The 15,183-nt window shown below is 38.0% G+C and overlaps 1 protein-coding gene across 4 annotated transcripts in view; it reads left to right on the top strand.

Moving 5' to 3' along the window:
• MET (MET proto-oncogene, receptor tyrosine kinase) overlaps positions 1-14,898 on the top strand; it is a 91,282-nt gene extending 76,384 nt beyond the window's left edge. For all 4 annotated transcript variants that reach the window (XM_048050996.2, XM_048050994.2, XM_066991365.1 and 1 more), the window contains exons 13-21: positions 1,144-1,300; positions 2,108-2,248; positions 4,144-4,374; positions 6,780-6,860; positions 7,519-7,700; positions 9,251-9,360; positions 11,177-11,342; positions 12,233-12,369; positions 12,517-14,898. In XM_048050996.2, coding sequence (XP_047906953.2) covers positions 1,144-1,300; positions 2,108-2,248; positions 4,144-4,374; positions 6,780-6,860; positions 7,519-7,700; positions 9,251-9,360; positions 11,177-11,342; positions 12,233-12,369; positions 12,517-12,727 — 1,416 coding nt within the window. In that variant the 3' untranslated portion in view covers positions 12,728-14,898. The remainder of the gene's footprint in view (positions 1-1,143; positions 1,301-2,107; positions 2,249-4,143; positions 4,375-6,779; positions 6,861-7,518; positions 7,701-9,250; positions 9,361-11,176; positions 11,343-12,232; positions 12,370-12,516) is intronic.
• Positions 14,899-15,183: the final 285 nt, after the last annotated feature.

Raw genomic sequence — 15,183 nt, 5'->3', positions numbered from 1 at the left:
TTTTATTAATAGAGCAACTATTAAGTTTTAACTTATTTTAATATGAATTTGCTTTGAAAAGTACAAATCCAGTTTCTTGGCAACTTTAGAATGAGCTCCCCTTTTGGCAAATCTGTTTCTCTTATTTGTAAATGCCTAGTTTCATACAATATTTGTGCATATTTAACATTCTGCACCTATTTGTATTTTTACGTATTCAACTTCATTCAGTCTGTTCTACAATGTGACGGTAGGACATAACCTCTAAGAAACAGATACGTGTGACATATTCCATATGTAGAAAAGGATACAGCATAAAGGGGTTAAATAAGGTTTCTGCTTGTTTACTGGCAAGGAGCCTCAGAAATTGAAGTCTGCCCAGCGAAGAAGAAAATTTGCTCTTTTGACGGGCAAATCCATCATTACAGTACCCAGAGGAATGAATTCTACGGGAGGAAGAGAAAAGATGGCCAAATGCATTCCAACTGACTGAGCTAGTGCCGTGTGATTTAAAACAGTTTTTCCCTGTTAGCTGCTCGGTGTTTGTTCGGTTGTTGATTTTGGGGTTGTTTTTTTGTTTTGTTTTGTTTCTTTAAACTGTCAACAAGTTAGAAGCTGGCAACGGACAGACTCACGTGACCTTGGGAACTAAAATGCAGGCACACTGTCAACAGAAAGAGAGTATGATGTTACAGAGTGTTTATGCCAGAAAGACACATATCAAAGACATTTGGGCGTTTTTCTAACATACATCTCAGCCCATGTATCCACAGACCCATTCACTTCCCTGCATCCCTGCACCATTTGAGTAAAGGTGTGAATTTAGCATCTTGAATTAGCATCTGACAGCAGTGGGATCCTGTTATCCAGGGTGTGTGTGCCATTTGTGTGGTGTAGCACATACATAGCCATGTCCCTCTTGAAAGTATAAAATGAATCATAAAAATGTAGAACTGGTTTCACGTATAATAATATAATTTTTAATAATTTTTATAATATAATAATTTCTTCACTCCCAGTATCTTATCTCAGTAGAGCATCATAAAGTCAAGATTTAATTCTTATGGGATATATCAGCTTTACTTCAGTACTAATAATCTACTTCTTACTTGTCTTTTAATATCATCACACTATCTACATTTTTTTTCTTTTTTTTTTTTTCAGTGGAAGCAAGAAGTTTTGTCAACAGTTATTGGAAAAGTGCTCATCAAGCAAGATCAGAATTTCACAGGACTAATTGCCGGAGTTGTTTCAACATCAGTTTTAATTTTTATCATTTTGGTATTTTTTTTCTGGAGAAGGAAGAACAAACAAATTAAAGGTCCATCATAGTCAATTCCATCAAATAATTCAGTTTTTATATCTTAGATTTTAAATATACTTCAGTTTATGATCTGCTTAAGTGCCATGCAATACCCTTCTGTAACCTGCCAGCCAAACTTTCACAATCTAGTCCAATGTTCAGTTGCATTTCAGCCCTTGGCTGTTGCCTGAGCTGGGTGAAGGGCCATGCTGTGCCTACAGAAGGATTTACAGAGGGAAATTCTGAGCTATTAGGGAAACTTAGTAACTTCTTTTCCTCTGTCAGCCTTAGAAGAGGGGACAAGTAAAGGACACGCCTGCAACCACATGTATTTCAGCTTCATCCAATGGCCTTGTAGTCCTTCAGGCTGTGCCTAGATTGTGCAAAACAGAGCACTGCAGTATCCTGGTCTCCTGTTCACCCAAATCAGGAACTTGGTCAAACTGTGCCTCCTTTCTGTCCCCTGTGTCTGAGTTTCCTTCCAGTGGGAAATGCTGTGCTATGCAAGTGGGAAGGAGGGAGCTACTATATAACCAGGTCTTGTCCCGATGTGGTATCACAGTCAGGTCACGAAGCCGGCCCCAGAGGCTCTGAAGCTCCTTTGGATCTTTCAGTATGGCCAACAATGGGGCTTTAATACAAGTTACAGCAACTCTTGTATTACTGAAATAGCTGAAGTTCAGGTCCTGCCCATAGTTGCCTCCACAACAACCTGACCCTCTTCCCAGCAGAGTAGAACATCTAAAATTAAATGAATACCTAAATGAACGCTGGCATACAGTAAACATGAGGGTTTTCCAATATTTCTTTCTCCTCCGCCTTCAGATCTAGGAAGTGATCTAGTGCGCTATGATGGCAGAGTTCACACTCCTCATCTGGACAGGCTGGTGAGCGCAAGGAGTGTAAGTCCAACAACAGAAATGGTCTCAAGTGAATCTGTAGATTACAGATCAACTTTTCTAGAAGGTACATCTCTACTGTAAATCTGTACAGATAATGCCATTTTATACATCTTGCTTTTCATTTGTCTTCAGGTTATAGCTATTTTGACTGATATCTTAATTTCAATTTTTGATCTGGTTTGCCTGTGTCTCTGTTGTATAGGGACTAGCATGGTTTACTGTTCATAGGTTTACTATTTGAACTGATTTTCTCTGGTGCTTCCAAAGATTGAGGTGCAAAGGATGCATGAAAATGTCCTATAAGATGTGTGGAACCCATGATTTTGATTACCACTAAACAGTCCTTAACTATTAGGAGTTACCATACTAAGGTATTTGAGATATCACAGATGTGTGTTAGTCTTTGTGTACGCACACTATTGTACTATTCCAGGTAGAAGACGGCTATATGCATCTTAATAGAAATCACTCCAAACCCTTATTCTACCTTTGTAATTCCCAAACATGGAGCTGTCTGAGAGCCAGACCAGTTCCCAGCTTCCTCTATGATTCTGTAATTGCCATCAGCTGGCACAGGAAGCTTCTTGATCGAAAGATTCCTGAAGGAAAGGAAAGCCTGTGCCAGTGTTCAGAAGGGAAAGTGATACAAGACACAAAACTGTGGAAAGATCTTTGTTGGGGGGTAAATCATCAGTGATCCTGGGGCCACTATTCACTGGCAAAGCACTGCAGATAACACCCCAAAGAAGGAGGTTTGTTCACTGAATATTGCCATAGGAATGTTCATTTCAATTACTGTAAAAGAATAAAATGACAGGAACATTAGAAAACATGGACTCTTACATGTAGCAGCTGTAAAAATTATTTCACAATTATAGCTAATTTTATCATTCCTATTAAATAGATACTTGCTTTTGGTGACATAAACGTGGTTTTGTAAATGGAAGAGTTTTTATTCTTGCTTCTAGGTAGAGCAATACTGAGTCTTTCTCTGCACCTAGTGTGATAACACTATGTAAAAATATCTCAGGTTTTATACATAAATATATAAAGCATGTCTGTGCAATAAGGTAACTGATAATTTCTGTTGTCAGATTTATTCCCTTTTTTGCTTCTTGACCTTGGGCTAATTCCTGCTCACAGACTCCACTGGAATCATTCCAGACCAAAATTGGTGTAAATTAAACTTGGTTCCTTGATTCTATCACTTAAAATGCCATGAAAAATCATTTAAACAAAAGCAAATTAACATACGTGAACATGATATTGACAAAAATAATTTTCTCAAATAAATACTCCTTTCTTGACTGAAGCATTTTAATTTCTGCTCTTTTAAATCAGCTGGCTCATGTTATTTTCATGAGTAGCACCAACTGTATTATCTTCAGTAGTTACAGGATATGAATCACCTCTAGGCATTTCCCTGGTTGAATATTTACCATTGGATAAATATAGCTAGTCACCAGCAGTTTGGAAACCTTCATGAAAAGTAGAGCTACCTATCAAATTAGAACATGACAGTAATACAAGTTTTCATATTTTTAATTGTTCACTACTTCCTCCTCCCATATTATTGTCATATTTCCATTTTACTCTTGTTACTCTCAATTACTAGAAATGCCATAAACTGCACTTGGCAAGAAGTGACAAGACCTCATTCGATCCCCTCAGAAAAGTGGAATTTTTTCCATTTACTTTCAAATTTCCATTTACTTTATTTTTTTATTTTTTTAAGTAGAGTTGAGACAAGGATAAGTTTCTAGTGACATGGTTTTCCTGGAGTTTGGCAGACTAGCAATGCATATTTTTGTTTTCCCTTTCTGAGCAAAACTTTTGCAAATCTAAGCTACTTCCTAACCAGTAAACTCAAACCCTAGCTCACCAATGAAATAAAGTTCTTCATTTTCTGAGGAGAAGCCTAAAAGTATTATAACAGTTCGTGTTATGTTCATCTTGCAGATCAGTTTCCAAGCATGTCTCAGAATGGATCGTGCAGACCTGCCCAGTATCCTCACTCTGACCTCTCCCCAATTCTGTCCAGTGGGGATTCAGATTTAGCCAGTCCACTTCTTCAAACCAACGTCCACATTGATATCAGTGCGTTAAATCCTGACCTGGTCAAAGAAGTCCAGCATGTGGTTATTGGTGCTGACAGCCTGATTGTGCATTTCAGCGAAGTAATAGGAAGAGGTAGGTACTGTGACTTTTGCCTTGCAGTCTGGTGTTCTTTTTGCACACCCATTCATCATAAAATATTCTGAATAAGGGATCTATATGGAGGTTTTTCAGGCTTTTTACCTCTTACAGAACTGCATCCCATGCACTGAATCAAGGGGAGAACCGAGGAGGTTCTTTGAAGTCAGATGAGGGGTTGTGTGTTTGATGAGTTGGAGAAGACAGCAGAAAAGGGAAGGAGTCTGACATTTAACAAGATTCCTTTGAACTCAAGAGACTTGCTTGAGACAGCTGCCTCACTCTTACCCTCTTCCAGGCCACCAAAAATCTTAGTCTGATCCATGAGGCTGCAGAGCAGGAGTGAGGCTACAGCAGAACATTACACAAGCTGAAGGCAAATGCCTAAATAGCAGGGGATGCTAAGGAGGAAGCACCAGTGAGTCCTAAACTCCTACCCTGAGAGCTGGCAGGATTGCTGTATGACACTGAAATCCCCGCAGTGACTAAATGCGTTCAGTGAAAGTCCCCATGGGTCAGGTGAATGCACACACCCATTTGTCCTTCACGAGTTTCCCCCAGCTCTGAAGAGTTCACTGTTTCCTCCTGTTGAAGGCTCTCTCTTCCCCTTCATTCCTCTTTCATCGCGACAGCAGGTCTGTGTAGCGCGTGATTCCCATCCCTTTATTTTTGTCCCTGATAGAGTAAGTCTCCTATTTTTCTGATTTTTTCCAGTCACCCCTATTCCTCTACAACTTCTTAAGTGGGTTCTCCCCCAGTTTCCTAGCCCGAGTCAGTATTTCTGTTAGTGACATTTATTAAAATCCATACTATTGAGTACCTACTAGTAACCCAAGTGGAAACTGGATTTTCAGTACTTCTTCAGATCATGCATAAGAGGTCTCCCATTGAGTATCAGAATCCTGATAAAAAATAGCTATATATGATATTCCTAGTGTCTCTTCTGCAGGAAAATAGCCAGAAATCAGACACACAGTCAGTGTGTTTCCCTTCCATGTATTACACTTCATCATCCCCAAAGTAAGGGTGGGCCTTTTGCTTTTCGTTTTTGTTTCAGAGAAGGCCAAGTAATTTCCCATTTTTAAATGCTGAAAAATATCAGGAATGACAACAAATAAATTAAGCCTTTTTTAATTTTCACCTCCATAACTAGAAATGGGCCAAACCCAAAAATATTTCAGACACACCCAATCTAAGCTTTAGGATTTGTGCCCAGGCTCCTAACGATCTTTGTCTGGTGGGATTTGAGTTGCTTTTATAAAACAAACTTTGCATTAATTTTACCCCAAGCCAAAATTAAGGCCAACAAGGCTCTGACCAGGGCTTATGACTGGAACATAGTAGTATTATTCAAATAGTCTTGTGGTCTCTGCAGAACTCGCACTTGACAAAAACTAAAAACTAAAAAAATGAACAAACAACAACAACGACAAAACTTATTTTACTTTCTAACTGAAAATATTAATATTTTAAAAGTGCCTAGTAAGTAGTACACCTGTTAAGGAAAGTCACCAATGAATGTACATAATTTGATCTGGTTGATCTTAGTGCATATGCCTTGAGCTCGAAGTTCTCTGTGTTTTCCAAACAGGTCAAGCTGACTTCTCCTAGTAGGGCTCCTCAGTCTGCAGACTACCCCATTTTTTTGACAGTAAAGAACAGGTTCAGGAAGGCGTTATGCATTCCTTCCAGTTTATTTCACTGTTTAGACTGTCAGCAAGAAGGCAATTTGGGCTCATCATTTTTCAGTGATATTTTGCATTAGGCACTAGGCCGTGGCAGAAACCATAGACTACCCCCCAGTGACGTGGCTAATCTGTGATCAGCAGGGCAACTCCAAAACTTTTCATGGTCAACACACCACTTTTAACACCCGACATTTTCTATTTCAAGGTCTGAAAAATAGTAAGACCACAATGCCTCCTTATTCAAATTACCACTGAAGACACATCTAGGCTGTACAATTTGGTGGACCAGTTAGCATGGAATTACAAACCACTGGGAACAAGTGTTGAAGTTGGGCACATCAGCTCCTTCTAACTGCTGCTGCCTTGTACCTTCCAGTGCCCTTTTCCATATATCCACCAGGAGTATGGTGGCAATGGGCTGACATGGTTTTTGTGTGCATAGTCATTACAAGAATAAGAAACAGTTGTGGCGCCAGTCTTGTCATTATTTATATACTTCATCTAGGTAAAGAAATATCAATTATGCTGCAAAAAGAGTTTTCATTTTATGTAATGACAGTTTTATGTGTTAGTTCTGAAGTGCACATTACAAGTGTGGGGAATTGGACAGAAATGGAGTGTGATTGCTTTCTTAAAGGATAATTGCTATCCAGTGGAAAATAAAAGAAAGCTAATTTTACTTATTAAAGCTAATCTTGTTCATTTTTTATACAGGACATTTTGGGTGTGTGTACCATGGGACATTGCTGGATAACGATGGCAGGAAAATTCACTGCGCTGTGAAGTCACTGAATAGTGAGTTAACTGTTTGATAGTGAGATATTACCTCAATTCCAAAGAAAACTGAAGTGAACTAATCAATTACAGTGAAGTGTACTTTCACAAATAAAAATTCTTAGCTGCATCTGAATCAAATTTATCTATGGAGCAACTCCAATGACTTTAGATACCATGAGGTATCTAAAATATATGCTATATAAGATTGTTATATATTTGTTCATCAAATGAAATGACCATGTATTCTTTCTATAAAGAACAGGACAGAGGAAAATAAGGGAAAGGCAATGTCATTTTTTATTCTACTGACTACTTAAGGTTTGCTTTTGGAAATTAAATTGCTGAGCAGCAGACAAAACTGCTGGAAAAAACAAGAAGAGACTGTAACAAAATTTATTAAAGGCTTTATTCAAGTGTTTTTATTCCATTCATATTAAGAAGAAGAGAAATGTAATTAAAATGAATTTTAAAATAATAATAAAAATATTAATTAAAAGCAGCGCATTTGGTCACTGTAAGAAAAACTATGCACATAGCCTAGTTGTAATGTGGGAGGTGAGGAGCACATTTGTAGCTTCTCATTATCAGTTTCAATTGTGCAAAGACATGCTGTACAGAAATGAACCGTAGTTCAATAATTTTTTTATTTGTTTCATTTTATTACTGGATTTCTCAGGGATTACAGACCTGGAAGAAGTAGCTCAGTTTCTGAAAGAAGGAATAATCATGAAAGATTTCACTCATCCCAATGTTCTGTCACTCCTGGGAATCTGTTTGCCTAATGAAGGATCCCCCTTAGTCGTCCTCCCATACATGAAACACGGAGATCTTCGAAACTTCATTAGGAACGAGACTCATGTAAGTACGGTGAGGTCAATGAAACAATAATGCAAGTCTAGCCACACCCTGCTCCAACACCACATGTTATAAGCTCTGATAATTACATTACGTATATAGCTTGCTGCTGTTATTACACCTTAACCTTTGGCACTTGCCTAGGCTGGCACCGAGCCCAACCACAGCGCTGCCACTCCTTCCCTTCCCCCTCAAATTCCCTTCTACAATGTTTCCCAGAAATTATCAGCAATAAGTATTTCTCATTTCCCATCCATAAGCCTTTTTATAAACAAATGTGGTTATGAGATTTAAGTCAAGGGGCCCAACCATCTGCTGGTTTAAAGTGGCATATCTCCATTGGCTTCAGTAACAGCTGTGCCAGTTGTCACCATCTGCACTTCCAGCTCCTAGGTAAGGGATCTTCACATCCTGCGAGAGAGTGTCACAGTCCTGTTATCAATATTTTTAATTCTTATCTTAAGAGAGTAAACCAGTAATTGTTATTTTTTTAATTGTTATACAAACTACTTTCTCATCAGAGATTTTCTTAATTTTCATTGAAAGGCTACAGATTTCTCATACGGGCCTCACTTTTTTCTCTCAAGTATGAGACTACAGGTGCACTTTTTACTGTACTATCCACCCATTTCACAATGGTAGGGCAATATAAAATAACTTCTGAGCCAATGGGATTTTGCCATTGATAACAATCAACAATAGCCAGTAATTTATTTTTTTAAAAAAGCATTTTGAAAACCTGTTGGAGGAGTTAAGCTTTGTAAGGTAGGTACCTCTTCCCTTTTGAGCTTATTTCATTCTACAAGCACCAGAGACCTTATCTGTGCATAGTGCCATGGGCCTCCCTGAAATAAATAGAACAATAACCACAGTTGAACAGGATTGTTGCATAGAAGAAAAGGATATAGAACAATGTCAACACAGCAATAATCTGTTGGACCTTACTGTCACATAACAAGTCATGTTGTTGGATTAAGGAATTACAGGTTTATTTTTATATTTATTCCTATATTTAACATTTTCTGTAAGGTCTCACCAGTGTATTGTAGACCAGCAGAATTACCAGTCTTTCCCTGGTAACTGCTAAGGTCTCGTTCACCTTTTCCATGGCATCATACTGATGATAGCTTGCACTTATTTTGCCCCAGATATTTTGCCTTCTTTTCTGGCCATTTCCAGCTGATGAGCTCCAAGGTCACAGGTAGCAACTTCTACTGAGTTACATGCTCTAAGTTCACAAACGTGAATTCTGTTTATCAGTTGTGATGTTGAAGTTTCAGAATATTGTTCAGCTTCCCAGCCCAAGTAATGCCGCTTATGCTGCAAACTCCACTCTTCTGGAGTCTTTCAGTTCTGTTGATTTCTTCAGGTGTTTCCTCACTGGGCATAAGAACCTGACTGAACTTAGGCCAGTTTTACTGTGAGCACCAACTTGTCTTGATCATTCTGGTGACAAGATAGGCAAGTCAAAAACTGAAAGTTACAGCAAAAAAAAAAACAGTCTGCAATTTGGTTTCTGCATTCATTATACCATGAATGTTTATATTTTACAGAACCCAACGGTAAAAGATTTAATTGGATTTGGCCTTCAGGTTGCAAAAGGGATGAAATACCTTGCAAGCAAAAAGTTTGTGCACAGAGACTTGGCAGCAAGAAACTGTATGTAAGTATAAACATACATTTCTAGCTACGTTATCACACTCTTTTGTGTAAGACAGTGAGATGAGGTAAATCAAGGTTTCCAGGATTCTTCTTTTTTAGTCAAACTGGAGTTTTTTCATTGTTCCACAATTACACCGGTGTTTGTCTTGCATGCTGATGAGCTACTCAGCTTGCTAAAGGCTCACTTGTTACACATAAGCTTTTTTGAGTGTGGGAAATAAGAAATTTTGAGGTGAAAGTGGAGTCTCTCAAAACCATTGGTTAGAGAATTTAAAAGGCATCTCCTTAGGGAAGTTAAACTGCTGTTGTCTCAACTTGCTGTGCTTCCACCCAACCTCTTCAGAAGCAGCACGTCTCTGCTGCCGCGCCTAGCAGTAGGGAACTTTGTGAGAAAAACAGGAATACAAAGAAACAACAGTGAGACTTCTTGACAGTAATTTTTCATTACATAAGTATGAGTTTGCTTTGTCTCAAATGTGCATACAAATTTACATTAAAAAATAAGAGTATGCAAGGAATCTTACTAGTCTCTGGGTAGCCAGACAGTTCAGTTCACAAAAAGACTGATACAGTAGTTGCAAAGAGTATTATGCTGATTCATCACCTATGTTGTGAACTAATGAGATACAGTACTAAATGATAGAGTTTATTTTTAACATGATAATTTGGAACTCTGACTGCAAAAAGGTTTTTCCCTCGCAACATTAGGCTTCTTATGCTTTTTCAAAGTGTGCACACACGCAGTTGAACAGCCTCTGGAAAAGAAAATTTTCTTGCAGCTGCTGGTTTTTGTTTTTTTTCAGTGAGCAAAAAAATAGCAAGCAACATGATTTTCAGGTTTCCTAAGAACAAAGAACAAATGGGGTTACTGAATAAGAGTCCTGTTTCGTCTCATCTAAATCCAAGGAATAGCAACAGGACATTTCCCTCTCACCTGCTATCTCTTCCTTGGGGGAGAAGGTAACAGCTATCAGGATATCTCATATTGACAACTGAATGGCTGCTTTTATATGGCTCAGTACTTCAGAGACTGGATAGCTGCTACCACATGAGAGGAAGATGTAGGGTTGAGGACCCCCATTCCCCTGAGGACTCATGCAATTCAGCACTCAGAAACGCAGCCCCAGAAGAAAACCAGGATGCAAATACAGTCCCCATGAACTATTGAATCTATTCCACTATCCTAGAAGAGGTGCAGGAAGCAGCTATGTCATAAACTGCCCTCCCAACAACCCATCAGGGTTTCCTCCTTCTCCCTTCAGGAGTTGGCCTCGGTAATCCTTGTGGGTCCCTTCTAACTTGGGATAGTCTGTGATTCTATGATTCATTGGTATTGGTTTTGTTATTATATCAATTATTAGGTGTGGGCAGTCACTGAGATAATGATACATCCTTCCTTACCCAAACTGAAAGTGAATAGGAAAGGTGATACTTTGATTTGGAAATAAAAATGAGAGTTTTCTAAGCATACAGGAGAAGAAACAGCTGTGGAAGAAATGATGTAGCACTTAATCAGGATATATAGGTTATTAGCAAAGATCTTTTTCTATGGAGCAATTGTTTCAAAAGACCTGTAATTTGAATTGTATTATCAAAACAGTATCAGTAATTTCCCGAGTTCATTCACTGTTGTTAAATGGGTATTAAATATACTTTGCTGCATTTTTTGTTTTAATGTAATATTAGTTAATAGTTCCAAGACAACATACTGCCTTCCAAAGTCACGGTATCAAAAATGCAAGTCAGTCTTTATAATCTGCCATCATTGTAAATACTGTCTGCTCAGCTGAGGATAATACTTTTTGTCATTTCTCCAGGTTGGATGAAAAATTCACTGTCAAGGTTGCTGATTTTGGTCTTGCTAGAGATGTCTATGATAAAGAATACTACAGTGTGCACAATAAAACAGGAGCTAAACTGCCAGTGAAATGGATGGCTTTAGAAAGTTTACAAACTCAGAAGTTCACAACAAAGTCAGATGTGGTAATGTAGAAACATATTTGTATCACCTATTAATTTCTCTCATATTGCCTTCTAGCATTTAAAGAATGGACTAACTCCAAACCAGAACTTCTATTTGAATTTAACTTTAGTTCATGTAACAATAAGCGACTGTTTTTATAACCAGAAAAAGCATTTGTCCCAATCACGAAGCAACAAGATGTTGACCTAATTATCTGTTACTACTCAGGAAAGAATTAGGAGTTTAATCGCACTCCAAGGGAAACTAAGGACATTCCCAGGAGCCAAGTTGGAGCTGAACCTTGTTATAGGAGGGGCTCTGGAAAGCTTGACAAAACAGCAGGTTAACTTTGACACTCTTAGAACGTAGTAGGTCTCAAAAAGTCCTTATTTGCTTTATAAATGCTTATTGACTGCCTGCAGCAATCTCAAGTATTACCTGTCCATTTATGAAGAAAAAATTATAATCTGAAGTCATTAGTTGGCTGGATTACTTTGTATTTTAGCCCTCCTTTCAATCCAGATTCAAATTAGCCTGTGAAGCATAGAATTTTCACCACATATACTCTCCTCAGTATGTATTTGCACAGGTTTTGTCAGATCATCAGATCATGTAAATTGGCAGCACTCCACTAACCTCAAAAGAGGTCTGCCAATTTATACCAGCTAAGTAGGCCTATAGGCTTTTCTTTTCTTTTATTTGGTTGAGTTTCTCTGGCTCTAATTTAAGTGGCTCCTCAAGTCCCTACAGCGTTTATTAGCCCACTTAAAAGAAAGCTGAATGCAGTAAAATAACTTCTCAAAGGAAAACCAACGCACTTGAATACGTAAATCTGTCAAACTATGTTCTAAAACTGGAATGTAAAGCTCTCCAAACCTATCATTTATTATTTATTTCTTTGTTTTCTTAGTGGTCCTTTGGGGTGTTGTTATGGGAACTTATGACAAGAGGGGCACCACCTTATCCTGATGTAAATTCTTTCGATATAACTGTTTACTTATTACAAGGAAGAAGGCTGCTACAACCTGAATACTGCCCTGATCCGCTGTAAGTAGTTTGCAAAACCTTCTGCAACTGCTGCTGATTCTGATGTTACAGAAACTGACACTGTGGGGGAAAAATAGGGTGTTTTTTGTTTTGGTTTGCTTTTTTACATAATTTCATAATTGAACACTTCTTTTATTTGAATGGCAGGTATGAAGTCATGCTGAAGTGTTGGCATCCAAAACCTGAGATGCGTCCAGCATTTTCTGAACTTGTTTCAAAAATATCAACAATCTTCTCCACTTTTATTGGGGAACACTATGTTCATGTCAATGCTACTTATGTCAACGTGAAGTGCATTGCTCCCTATCCTTCTCTTTTATCATCACAAGACAATACAGACATGGATGTAGACACATGACGGGTATGTCTAAAACAGAGGAAAATCCATTCGTAGTTGTATGAACGAAAAAATGAAACCTTTTGTCCACAAGTTTTTACTGCCCAGTCTTTGTGAGAACACTGTTGCACATGTTTATGTTGTTGCCCAAGTTGCACTAGTACAAGGATGTGATATCATATTGTTTAAGGCTATGGGATTCTGTAAACCATCACAGTAATTTCCAAGTATTTGGACAACTGCATCAATTTACCAAATGGAAACGTTGTTTGCTACCATCCAGAGCTAGTTCTCACTAGTTCTCATTAATGTGAGCTCGGACCCAAGAACAAAGATTCCTCATTAATGCCATGAAGAAGAATGTAGAATACCAATCAGTAAGGCTGGAAGGACTATTACTGTTGCATGTACTTTAGGATAATGAGCAGTGCAGAAATGGTTTTCACACAAAAGGCTTAGACAAACAATGATACAAGAGTTTTAAAATATATTTTCCTCCTGCACAGTCCAAACTTTGGATTTTTGCACTATATTAACTTGGTTTCTTAGAAGATAAACAGCCAATAGAGCCAGCTTCATGGTGAATGTCTTCAACAGCAGAAATTAACATCAAAGAATTTGTGCACAGTAAAATAAGCATGTCAGCCTTGCCAGTCCTCTTATGTAGTCAGACGGTACATAAAATGAGCAGAAAAGCATCTAGCTTTAAGCATTCCTAGTGTCAACTTCATTCCAACATTCAACCACTTGAGCAACAGCCTATATTGACGGATCACTCACTGAAAAAAATGCAAAGCCTCCAACTCTTTCAGTAAAGAAGTAACTATTCTCAGAGACTAAAAACTTGAAGGCATCCATATTAAATGCCAGGCTAATCCCTGAGATGTAGTAATATGGGCTGCATTATTCTAGAGAGGTAGAGGAGACAGGCAGGCTGGCTACTATATGGAGCTGCTGTCTGGTGAGTCACACAGCAAAGGAGCTGAAGGTGTGCCACCTACACTTGGGTGGAGCTGCTGCCAAAGGTGAGTAAAGAGTGGAGGTGTTGCAGCCAGCCCTGACCTAAGAAGACTGTGCCATAGCAGACATGTTGATAATTTTTTCATGCCAGCCCTAAGAAGCTAGAAGACTGATCAAAAGAAGAAAACAGCTTTAGGCCCCCTAACCTCTTCTTGGATCACACAACCAAGTGAATTATGATACCTACTTTTATTTCTCCATTATAACAAGAAAAAGAAAATGAAGAGAGAGAGAGTAAATGAAACTTTCATTCATTAGAGGGGAGTACTATAGCTTTAGGGCAAGCATCACATGTCATTTCTGTTCCTGTGGAATTCTGTGCATACTACTGTATAGCTTGTTTAGTATAGGATAGAACTGGGTTTGTTGGTGTAAACACATAAAGTATTCTATTTTTATATTAAAAAAAAAAAGTTTATTTTTAATGACATTTACAAGGTTTGGTTAGGCCACAAAATACTGCACTGTGAACATTTCAGAAAATGTATGTCAACGTACATGATTCATAAATTGTAGCAACCTTAAAAATACTGTGTAAATATTAAAAAGGAAGATAACTGACTGCAAACACACTCCACCCTAAGTATAATATCTCTGTTGCTTGAAGCCAACCATTTTAAGATCTTCAAAGAGAGGTAGTGTGGATAAAGAACTGATATAAGGGAGATATGTTGTTCTTGGGAGACAGTGTTATAACTGAAAGATTTATAATGAGGGCAGAGTGTGTAGGCAAACTACGAGCAGATAATCTTGTACTGTGTTTCATCACCACTTTCATTTCAGAAACAAACTTTCATGTCTGCTGAGAGCAATACTAATTGTAGATTGCTCAAGGACAAAAGGCTTTGCTGCAGGCAAAAAAATCATCTCTATGGTTGTTAAAACAGCTAAGGAAGTTTATGACACATAGATTTGGAGAAGATACTCCAGACTTGTACATACATGCTTGAGGAACGCTGCAATGTGAAACAGAGGACATTTTTACTATTTATGAACTTTTGCTTAATAAAGTTAATGTTGTGTCTGGGACACCTGTAAGAATACGTGATTCTGGTTAAGATTTGATGTTAGTAAGTTCATGTATCTGCAGAAGAGCTGAATGGTACTTATGTTCATAGTTGTTGTTATGACCTAATAAACAAGTTATTAAAATGAATTATTGTAATACTTTATACTCTGAGTGCTGTTATTACTGTTAACATTTGACCATTAAGCTGATAAAAGTCTGTACATTTTTTTCTAAGATGGGAATAGCAACCAATGGAACTGTGTGAAAGAGAGCAACAGAGAGGAAAAGCTCAGAAACATAAAAATATGGAGAGTGCTCCAATAAATCAAGCACACGGGTTCATCAGCCCAGTACTATATGCTTCAGAGAAAAGTGCAGAATATACTGTAGCAAACAATTTTGGCAATGTCTCTTTGGTTGGAAAGTCTCTTCCCTATTCACAGGCTGC

This window comes from Anser cygnoides, chromosome 1 (assembly GCF_040182565.1).
Source record: "Anser cygnoides isolate HZ-2024a breed goose chromosome 1, Taihu_goose_T2T_genome, whole genome shotgun sequence".
In the NCBI taxonomy this organism is placed as follows: Eukaryota; Metazoa; Chordata; class Aves; order Anseriformes; family Anatidae; genus Anser; species Anser cygnoides.
Note: the sequence above shows the minus strand (reverse complement) of the source record. Positions and strands in the feature narration are given on the sequence as shown.